At 46.6% G+C, this 10,000-nt stretch overlaps 1 protein-coding gene across 7 annotated transcripts in view; it reads right to left on the bottom strand.

The window, feature by feature from the left end:
* The window catches only part of LOC135093865 (collagen alpha-5(IV) chain-like), a 34,187-nt gene that overhangs the window by 1,662 nt on the left and 22,525 nt on the right, over positions 1–10,000 (bottom strand). For 2 of the 7 annotated variants that reach the window (XM_063993448.1, XM_063993447.1), the window contains exons 3-5: positions 9,259–9,377; positions 3,743–3,967; positions 1–3,279 (exon numbers count right to left, since the gene is read on the bottom strand). The exon at positions 1–3,279 is cut by the window's left edge and continues 40 nt beyond it. In XM_063993448.1, coding sequence (XP_063849518.1) covers positions 1–3,279; positions 3,743–3,967; positions 9,259–9,343 — 3,589 coding nt within the window. In that variant the 5' untranslated portion in view covers positions 9,344–9,377. The remainder of the gene's footprint in view (positions 3,280–3,742; positions 3,968–9,258; positions 9,378–10,000) is intronic. The other 5 variants (XM_063993449.1, XM_063993446.1, XM_063993451.1 and 2 more) reach the window with 4 other exon arrangements.

The raw sequence follows: 10,000 nt of genomic DNA, 5'->3' as shown, positions 1-10,000 counted from the left end.
GGCTGGCGACAGGGTGATGGAAGGGGAAGGCGTGATACCCCTGCAAGTTGTGATAAGGCAGAACACTCTGCCAGCGAACTCTATACTTATCATCATCATCACCACTACCATTTGACCTGTCTTCATTACTCTTGTTCTCGTTGCTTTTAACCTTATTTCTCTCATCGCTTTTACTGTCCTCATCGTCCTCGCAGCGACAGCACTCCTTGCTCTCGTCCTCGCTCTCGCTCCCTGGCAGAGTATCTATGGGTGGAAGGGTGGGGTGGGTGGGACGGTCTGAAGGGTGGGGCTGCTGTGGTTCGTGTGTGGGAGTGGTAGGGGAGTGTGGGGGTATGATGACGATGGATGGTGGGGGAGCAGGATGTGCGGGGGTTGGCCGTCCTGGTTGCGGCGGCGAGGATGTTGGGGCAGGAACCGTGATTCCTGGTGGTTGAGGTGTTTCTGGTTGTGGGTGGGGTATGATGATGATTTCTCCTGGCTGTGGGATTGGTTTGGGGTGTGGATGTGGTTGTGGTCGTCCTGGATGTGGGTGGGGGTGTGGGTGTGGATAAGGGAAAATGATAGGTTGTCCTGGCTTTCCACCTGGCTGTCCTGGCTGACCTGGTTTTCCTGGTTGTCCTGCTTGTCCTGGTTGTACTGGTTGTGGGTGTGGTTGGGGGTAAGGGTAAGGAATAATTATTGGCTGTCCTGGCAGGCCTGGTTGTCCTGGTTGTCCTGGTAGTCCTGGCTGGCCTGGTTTTCCTGGTTGTCCTGGTTCTCCTGGTAGTCCTGGTTGTCCTGGCTGGCCTGGTTTTCCTGGTTGTCCTGCTTGTCCTGGTTGTACTGGTTGTGGGTGTGGTTGGGGGTAAGGGTAAGGAATGATTATTGGTTGTCCTGGCAGGCCTGGTTGTCCTGGTTCTCCTGGTAGTCCTGGTTGCCCTGGCTGGCCTGGTTTTCCTGGTTGTCCTGGTTCTCCTGGTAGTCCTGGTTGTCCTGGCTGGCCTGGTTTTCCTGGTTGTCCTGGTTCTCCTGGTAGTCCTGGTTGTCCTGGCTGGCCTGGTTTTCCTGGTTGTCCTGGTTCTCCTGGTAGTCCTGGTTGTCCTGGCTGGCCTGGTTTTCCTGGTTGTCCTGCTTGTCCTGGTTGTACTGGTTGTGGGTATGGTTGGGGGTAAGGGTAAGGAATAATTATTGGTTGTCCTGGCAGGCCTGGTTGTCCTGGTTGTCCTGGTAGTCCTGGCTGGCCTGGTTCTCCTGGTAGTCCTGGTTGTCCTGGCTGGCCTGGTTTTCCTGGTTGTCCTGGTTCTCCTGGTAGTCCTGGTTGTCCTGGCTGGCCTGGTTTTCCTGGTTCTCCTGTTTCTCCTGGTTGTCCTGGTAGGCCTGGTTTTCCTGGTTGTCCTGGTTCTCCTGGTAGTCCTGGTTGTCCTGGCTGGCCTGGTTTTCCTGGTTGTCCTGGTTCTCCTGGTAGTCCTGGTTGTCCTGGCTGGCCTGGTTTTTCTGGTTGTCCTGGTTGTGGTTGAGGATGTGGATATGGTTGTACTGGATGGACTGGTTTTCCTGGATGTCCTGGTTGTCCTGGCTGGCCTGGTTGTCCTGGTTTTCCTGGTTGTGGATGAGGATGTGGGTAAGGATAAGGGAAAATTATAGGTTTTCCTGATTGCCCTGGTTGTCCTGGCTGGCCTGGTTGTCCTGCCTGTCCTGGTTGTCCTGATTGTCCTGGCTTACCTGGTTTTCCTGGATGTCCTGGTTGCCCTGGCTGGCCTGGTTTTCCTGGTTGTGGATGAGGATGTGGATAAGGATAAGGGAAAGTTATAGGTTTTCCTGATTGCCCTGGTTGTCCTGGTTGGCCTGGTTGTCCTGGCTGGCCTGCTTGTCCTGATTGGCCTGGCTGACCTGGTTTTCCTGGATGTCCTGGTTGTCCTGGCTGGCCTGGTTGTCCTGGTTTTCCTGGTTGTGGGTGAGGATATGGATAAGGATAAGGGAAAATTATAGGTTTTCCTGATTGCCCTGGTTGTCCTGGCTGGCCTGGTTGTCCAGATTGTCCTGGATGACCTGGTTGTCCTTGTTGTCCTGGCTGGCCTGGTTTTCCTGGTTGTGGATGAGGATGTGGGTAAGGATAAGGGAAAGTTATAGGTTTTCCTGATTGCCCTGGTTGTCCTGGCTGGCCTGGTTGTCCTGCCTGTCCTGGTTGTCCTGAATGTCCTGGCTGACCTGGTTTTCCTGGATGTCCTGGTTGTCCTGGCTGGCCTGGTTGTCCTGGTTTTCCTGGTTGTGGTTGAGGATGTGGGTAAGGATAAGGGAAAATTATAGGTTTTCCTGATTGCCCTGGTTGTCCTGGCTGGCCTGGTTGTCCTGCCTGTCCTGGTTGTCCTGGCAGGCCTGGTTGTCCTGCCTGTCCTGGTTGTCCTGGCAGGCCTGGTTGTCCTGCCTGTCCTGGTTGTCCTGGCTTGCCTGGTTGTCCTGCCTGTCCTGGTTGTCCTGGCTTGCCTGGTTGTCCTGCCTGTCCTGGTTGTCCTGATTGTCCTGGCTGACCTGGTTTTCCTGGATGCCCTGGTTGTCCTTGTTGTCCTGGCTGGCCTGGTTTTCCTGGTTGTGGATGAGGATGTGGGTAAGGATAAGGGAATGTTATAGGTTTTCCTGATTGCCCTGGCTGTCCTGGCTTGCCTGGTTGTTCTGCCTGTCCTGGTTGTCCTGGCAGGCCTGGTTGTCCTGCTTGTCCTGGTTGTCCTGGCTTGCCTGGTTGTCCTGCCTGTCCTGGTTGTCCTGCCTGTCCTGGTTGTCCTGGCTTGCCTGGTTGTCCTGGTTTTCCTGGTTGTGGTTGAGGATGTGGGTAAGGATAAGGGAATGTTATAGGTTTTCCTGATTGCCCTGGTTGTCCTGGTCGTCCTATTTGTCCTGGCTGGCCTGGTTGTCCTGTCTGTCCAGGTTGTCCTGATTGGCCTGGCTGGCCTGGTTGTCCTGGTTGTACTGGCTGGCCTGGGTGTGGGTGTGGATATGGATGCGGAAGGATGATGGGGCAGATGCATGGGTAGGGCGTGATTGGAGAAATTGGGGCAGGAGTGGTTGGAGGGGGTAGAGTGATGGGGAAAGGAGGGTGTGTTGGGGGCCTGGCAGATGGGTTTTGTGTGTGTGTGGTGCTGACGGTAAGAGGACGCTGTGTGTGGCTTTGAGTTGGGCTTTGTGGTGGGCTTTGGGACGAGCCTTGTGGGGTCCATTGTGGTGGTTTGTGCGTAGGTTGTACCTGCGAGCCTAACGCCGCACATTTGTCAAGAGGTGGCCAGGTGGAGGGAATGGTTCCTCGCTCTGCAACGCAACATCAAAGAGGAGGGTATTATCAAAGGCAAACTAATAGACACTTCTGTAGTTAGATTGAAAGCTCTGGATTAGATGAATATTTACAGATTTTATGAAATCTAAATCTGTGTGGGTCGTTTCTCTGTAATGGTATGTATTTTTTTTTTTTTTTTTTTGTCTTTCTACAGCTAGTAAGATAAGAAGAGTGAAAGGGGATGGAGTGAAAAAAAATTGATGGGGACGGCTCTGAACTCCCAGCTTTATAGCAACATTACCTTTATCTATTTCTGTCATTGTGCAACACATGATCTTGGTACAGATTTCCAATAGTCTCTCTCTCTCTCTCTCTCTCTCTCTCTCTCTCTCTCTCTCTCTCTCTCTCTCTCTCTCTCTCTCTCTCTCTCTCTCTCTCTCTCTCTCTCTCTCTCTCTCTCTCTCTCTCTCTCTCTCTCTCTCTCTCTCTCTCTCTTACTTGGTTTGCACATCGTCTGATCTGGCCAGACGCAAATTTTCAAAACACTGTTGAATCGCGTTCCTTTTGGGCAGTCCTTAACACACCCGCGCCCATTGGCACACGTAATGAATTGGCTGCAGTTCCACTCATGAGGGAAGAGACCATGGGCTTCCTTACAAAATGGATCCAAGCCCCCTGCCCCTCGCCCCTCCAGCTTGGTTTCTGTTTTTAAAGATGAGATATCTGTAAAAGAAAATGGGATTATATATATATATATATATATATATATATATATATATATATATATATATATATATATATATATATATATATATATATATATATATATATATATATATATATATATATATATATATATATATATATATATATATATATATATATATATATATATATATATATATATATATATATATATATATATATATATATATATATATATATATATATATATATATATATATATATATATATATATATATATATATATATATATATATATATATATATATATATATATATATATATATATATATATATATATATATATATATATATATATATATATATATATATATATATATATATATATATATATATATATATATATATATATATATATATATATATATATATATATATATATATATATATATATATATATTGTTAAGACCACAAAACCCTGCCTTTCCCACAGCTGCCTCAACTGGTCTAACTTCCCCCAAGTCATCCCCTACATGACTGGGTACAGGGCTTAAGATGGGCTACTAGATCCTCTTTTGACTCTTGCATCCCTTACCACCGGTCGTAACACCAAGTTACACAAATAAAGTCCCCAGTCTGTTTCTCACACCAGCAGACAAGGAAATAGTTCACCAACGACCAACTCCAACAGCAGGAAAAGAATCGATCGCCACATTCCTGGGAGAGAGAATTACAATGAGCGACAATGCATATAAGGTCGAAGTATAAAACACCATTGGGCTACTGCCCTAAGTAACAAATTTCACCCATTGTCCATCAAAGTGTTATATCTCTCGCTGAGTAGTGTTATTTACTACCTCCTGGACAGAAAGCCTTGTCAGGGCCTGAAGAGGGAGTAAAATTCACTGTACAGCTATTCACTTAAGTCTTGCTGAGCATTCTGCCTGAACCTCACTCAATAGTAGTATTTAATACAACACCACAACAACAACAACAACACAAATACAGACAAATGCCCACAAACGAACAGGAGAGTAATTCATCTCACTGTAACAGAGCTTAGCACACACACACACACACACACACACACACCGCATAGTGTAGTAGTTAGCATGCTCGGCTCACAACCAAGAAGGCCTGGGTTCGGATCCCGAGAGCGGCGTGGCAAATGGGCGAGCCTTTTAATGTGTAGCCCCTGTTCAGCTAGTAGCAAGTAGGTACGGGATGTTACCTGAGGGGTTGTGACCTCGCTGTCCCGGTGTGTGGTGCGTAAGTGGTCTCAGTCCTACCCAAAGATCGGTCACTATGAGCTCTCTGAGCTCTTTCTGCAGGGTAACGGCTGGCTGGGTGACCAGCAAACGACCGTAGGTGAATCACACGCACACACACACACACACACACACACTCACACACACACACACACACACACACACACTCGTTCCCGAATACGGAATTCGTTGTAATTAACTACACTCCCTGGCAGACAACTATAGAGACTCCTATGCTAACCATATAGGCCTAGGCACTTGGCCAGTAATTACTTAATTATCCCCTTAAAGCAACTGGCCTGTCTAACTGTAAATACTCCCAGTTCATAGGAGGAGGCAATAGACACCTGCCGAAACGATAATTACTCCCAGTGAGGTCTAAAGCACTGTTCAGGGGGTGTTGTGAACTTATCATTAAACCCAGCTGTGACCTCACTGAACGTTTCCCTTTGTGTCTCACAACACAAGGGGGCAGTCACAGCCTGCCCTTTAAAGACAACTCTCTTCCTCCACACAAAACTACAAGCACCTAATAACACACACACCCTTCACTCAAAAATTTTAAAATCATCATGGCGACTCCTACACCAGCCTCGGAGTCCCCATCTGGGGAGGGGACCATAAATGTCCGCAGGTCGGACTGCCTTTCTGTTGACGACCCTAAGTGTCTCGACACCCCCCTCAACTTTTTCTTCATTAACTTCTGCAACATTCGCGGTCTAAGATATAATTTTCAATCTGTAGAACACCACCTCTCCTCTTCTAAACCTCATCTTCTTTTCCTCACTAAAACTCAGGTGTCTGAGGCAACTGACAGTAGCCCCTTTTCTGTTCCCTCCTACTTTCTCTATCCTCATTTTCGATCCAAGGCTGGATGCTGCATTTATGTGCGCAATGACTTAACCTGCTCTCGTGCCCACGCTCTTGAATCTTCCGAGTTTTCCACCATCTGGCTACGACTACAGAGTCACTCTCATACTAAATTTATCTGTGCTGTATACCTCTCACCTAACTCCTCTGACTATAAGAAATTCTTTGACTACTTAACTTCCAAAGTGGAGCACATTCTGACCCTCTTCCCTTTTGCAGAGATCTCCATTCTTGGAGACTTCAATGTTCACCACCAGCTTTGGCTTTCCTCTCCCTTCACTGACCATCCTGGTGAACTAGCCTACAACTTTGCTATCCTCCATGACCTAGAGCAATTGGTGCAACACCCTACTCGTATTCCTGACCGTCTTGGAGATATGCCCAACATTCTTGACCTTTTCCTGACCTCTAATCCTTCTGCTTATGCTGTCACCCTTTCTTCTCCGTTGGGCTCCTCCGATTACAATCTCATATCTTTATCTTGTCCTATCACTCCAATCCCTCCTCAGGATCCCCCTAAGCGAAGGTGCCTGTGGCGTTGTGCCTCTGCTAGTTGGGGGGACCTGAGGAGGTATTTTGCTGATTTTCCTTGGAATGACTACTGCTTCCATGTCAGAGACCTGTCTTTGTGTGCTGAGTGCATAACAGAGGTGATAGTGTCTGGCATGGAGGCATACATTCTTCACTCTTTTTCTCATCCTAAACCTTCTAAACCTTGGTTTAACACAGCTTGTTCTCGTGCTATACATGATAGAGAGGTGGCCCACAAAAGGTACTTAAGCCTTCCATCACCAGAATCTCATGCACTTTATATTTCTGCCTGGAACCATGCCAAGTCTGTTCTCCAACTAGCCAAAAACTCCTTCATTAACAGAAAATGTCAAAACCTTTCAAGATCTAACTCCCCTCGTGATTTCTGGCATCTAGCCAAAAATATCTCCAATAACTTTGCTTCTTCTTCTTTCCCTCCTCTATTTCAACCAGATGGCACCACTGCTATCACATCTATTTCTAAAGCTGAACTCTTTGCTCAAACCTTTGCTAAAACCTCTACCTTGGACGATTCTGGGCTTGTTCCTCCCTCTCCTCCACCCTTTGACTACTTCATGCCACATATTAAAATTCTTCGCAATGATGTTTTCCATGCCCTCGCTGGCCTAAACCCTCGGAAGGCTTATGGACCTGATGGGGTCCCTCCTATTGTTCTCCGAAACTGTGCCTCCATGCTTGCACCTTGCCTAGTCAAACTCTTTCAGCTCTGTCTGTCAACATCTACCTTTCCTTCTTGCTGGAAGTTTGCCTACATTCAGCCTGTTCCTAAAAAGGGTGACCATTCTAATCCCTCAAACTACCGTCCTATTGCTTTAATTTCCTGCCTATCTAAAGTTTTTGAATTTATCCTCAACAGGAAGATTCTTAAACATCTATCACTTCACAACCTTCTATCTGATCGCCAGTATGGGTTCCGTCAAGGCCACTCTACTGGTGATCATCTGGCTTTCCTTACTGAATCTTGGTCATCCTCTTTTAGAGATTTTGGTGAAACTTTTGCTGTTGCCTTGGACATATCAAAAGCTTTTGATAGAGTCTGGCACAAAGCTTTGATTTCTAAACTACCCTCCTACGGTTTCTATCCTTCTCTCTGTAACTTCATCTCAGGTTTCCTTTCTGACCATTCTTTTGCTGCTGTGGTAGACGGTCACTGTTCTTCTCCTAAATCTATTAACAGTGGTGTTCCTCAGGGTTCTGTCCTGTCACCCACTCTCTTCTTATTATTCATTAATGATCTTCTAAACCAAACTTCTTGTCCTATCCACTCCTACACTGATGATACCACCCTGCACTTTTCCATGTCTTTTTCATAGATGTCCAACCCTTCAGGAGGTAAACATATCACGCAGGGAAGCCACAGAACGCCTGACTTCTGATCTTTCTAAAATTTCTGATTGGGGCAGAGCAAACTTGATATTGTTCAATGCCTCAAAGACTCAATTCCTCCATCTATCAACTCGACACAACCTTCCAGACAACTATCCCCTCTTCTTCAATGACACTCAACTGTCCCCCTCTTCTACACTGAACATCCTCGGTCTGTCCTTTACTTATAATCTGAACTGGAAACTTCACATCTCATCTCTACCTAAAACAGCTTCTATGAAGTTAGGTGTTCTGAGATGTCTCCGCCAGTTTTTCTAACCCCCCCCAGCTGCTAACTCTGTACAAGGGCCTTATCCGTCCATGTATGGAGTATGCTTCACATGTCTGGGGGGGTGTTCCACACATACTGCTCTTCTAGACAGGGTGGAATTAAAAGCTTTTCGTCTCATCAACTCCTCTCCTCTAACTGACTGTCTTCAGCCTCTCTCTCACCGCCGCGATGTTGCATATCTAGCTGCCTTCTACCGCTATTTTCATGCTAACTGCTCTTCTGATCTTGCTAACTGCATGCCTCTCCTCCTGTGGCCTCGTTGCACAAGACTTTCTTCTTTCCCTCATCCCTATTCTGTCCACCTCTAACGCAAGAGTTAACCAGTATTCTCAATCATTCATCCCTTTCTCTGGTAAACTCTGGAACTCCCTGCCTGCTTCTGTATTTCCACCTTCCTATGACTTGAATTCCTTCAAGAGGGAGGTTTCAAGACACTTATCCATCAATTTTTGACCACTGCTTTGACCCTTTTATGGGACTGGCATTTCAGTGGGCATTTTTTTTTATTAGATTTTTGTTGCCCTTGGCCAGTGTCCTTCCTACATAAAAAAAAGAAAAAAAAAACTGAGGAAAAGCGGACAAGGACTGGAGTGGTTGCTGGGCCTCATGAGACTCATGAGGTAATGGAAGGTCACGCGGCCAGAATGGTAAAGGGCTCGTGAACTCCTGGGAGCCCATCCGGCCGTGGGGCAAGCTTGAGCACCGCAGAGACAAAGGGATGAGGGTTGACCTCACTCCCACGTAGTGTTAGCCAGGGCGGTCAGGGGCTAGGTCAAGTCGGGGACAAAGGCGAGGTTGGTCGGGGCCTTTAAGTCCCATGGGGAAAGGCACGCCATGCAATGTGGGCGGCAAGGGTGTGGCTGTGTCCTCACACCAGCACCCTCTTTCTGGCCTTCTTTCACTGTCTTCCTCCTCCCTCTCCTCCTGTTAACACCTCTTACCTCTTTTTATGCTTGACATACCTCCAAGTCTGTATGTGGCTCGACAGCAGGGAAGAAGGAAGGGAGTCAGCAACAGGATAAGGGCGTAGGGCTGCATCCCGCCCATCCCTCCTCCTCCTGTTAAAGAGGATGGGGATTACCTGAATGGGGAAGAAAGAATCAAATGGGAATGAGAGAAGATCATGAAACACCAGCAGCAATAATAACAGTATGATTAACAGTAAGATGGAAAGAGGGAAGGAAGATTGCCTGGCAGACGGTGATATTTTGAAGACCACAAAATTTTTTATCAGAGATAATTTACTTTTTTCTGGCTTACGGTGTCGACAGGGAAGGTGATGGTCCTTTTCAGAGTAAGAAGATGCAGTCTCAGGACGATGATTGTGTTGGTAGGACGTATAGTGAGGAATTGAAGTTTTATATGTGTTTATGGTGTTGTCATTAGTGAGGTTTAAACCCGTATACAGAAACGGTTTGCGCTCTTACCATGGCTAAGTCACAGAAATAATTAATCGGGTTCTCAGGAGTGTTAATAATGCAGAAATCTTGTTGATCCTTTCTAACTTCAACTAGAGTCTTTGAATGTAGGTAGAGGAGCTGCTGTATAAAAGTGTTTCAGAATATGTTCCATAGAATAACCATTGGTGAGGCAGGTGAAATGAATAATAAAAGTACTACTTTTATAGCTAAGAAGAAAGTGGCATTTTGTTGCCCATACGAGGTTATTTTCCTTACGTAACTGTCCTATGGCGAGTATAGGGAA

Source organism: Scylla paramamosain, chromosome 44 (genome assembly GCF_035594125.1).
Source record: "Scylla paramamosain isolate STU-SP2022 chromosome 44, ASM3559412v1, whole genome shotgun sequence".
Classification (NCBI taxonomy): domain Eukaryota; kingdom Metazoa; phylum Arthropoda; class Malacostraca; order Decapoda; family Portunidae; genus Scylla; species Scylla paramamosain.
Note: the sequence above shows the minus strand (reverse complement) of the source record. Positions and strands in the feature narration are given on the sequence as shown.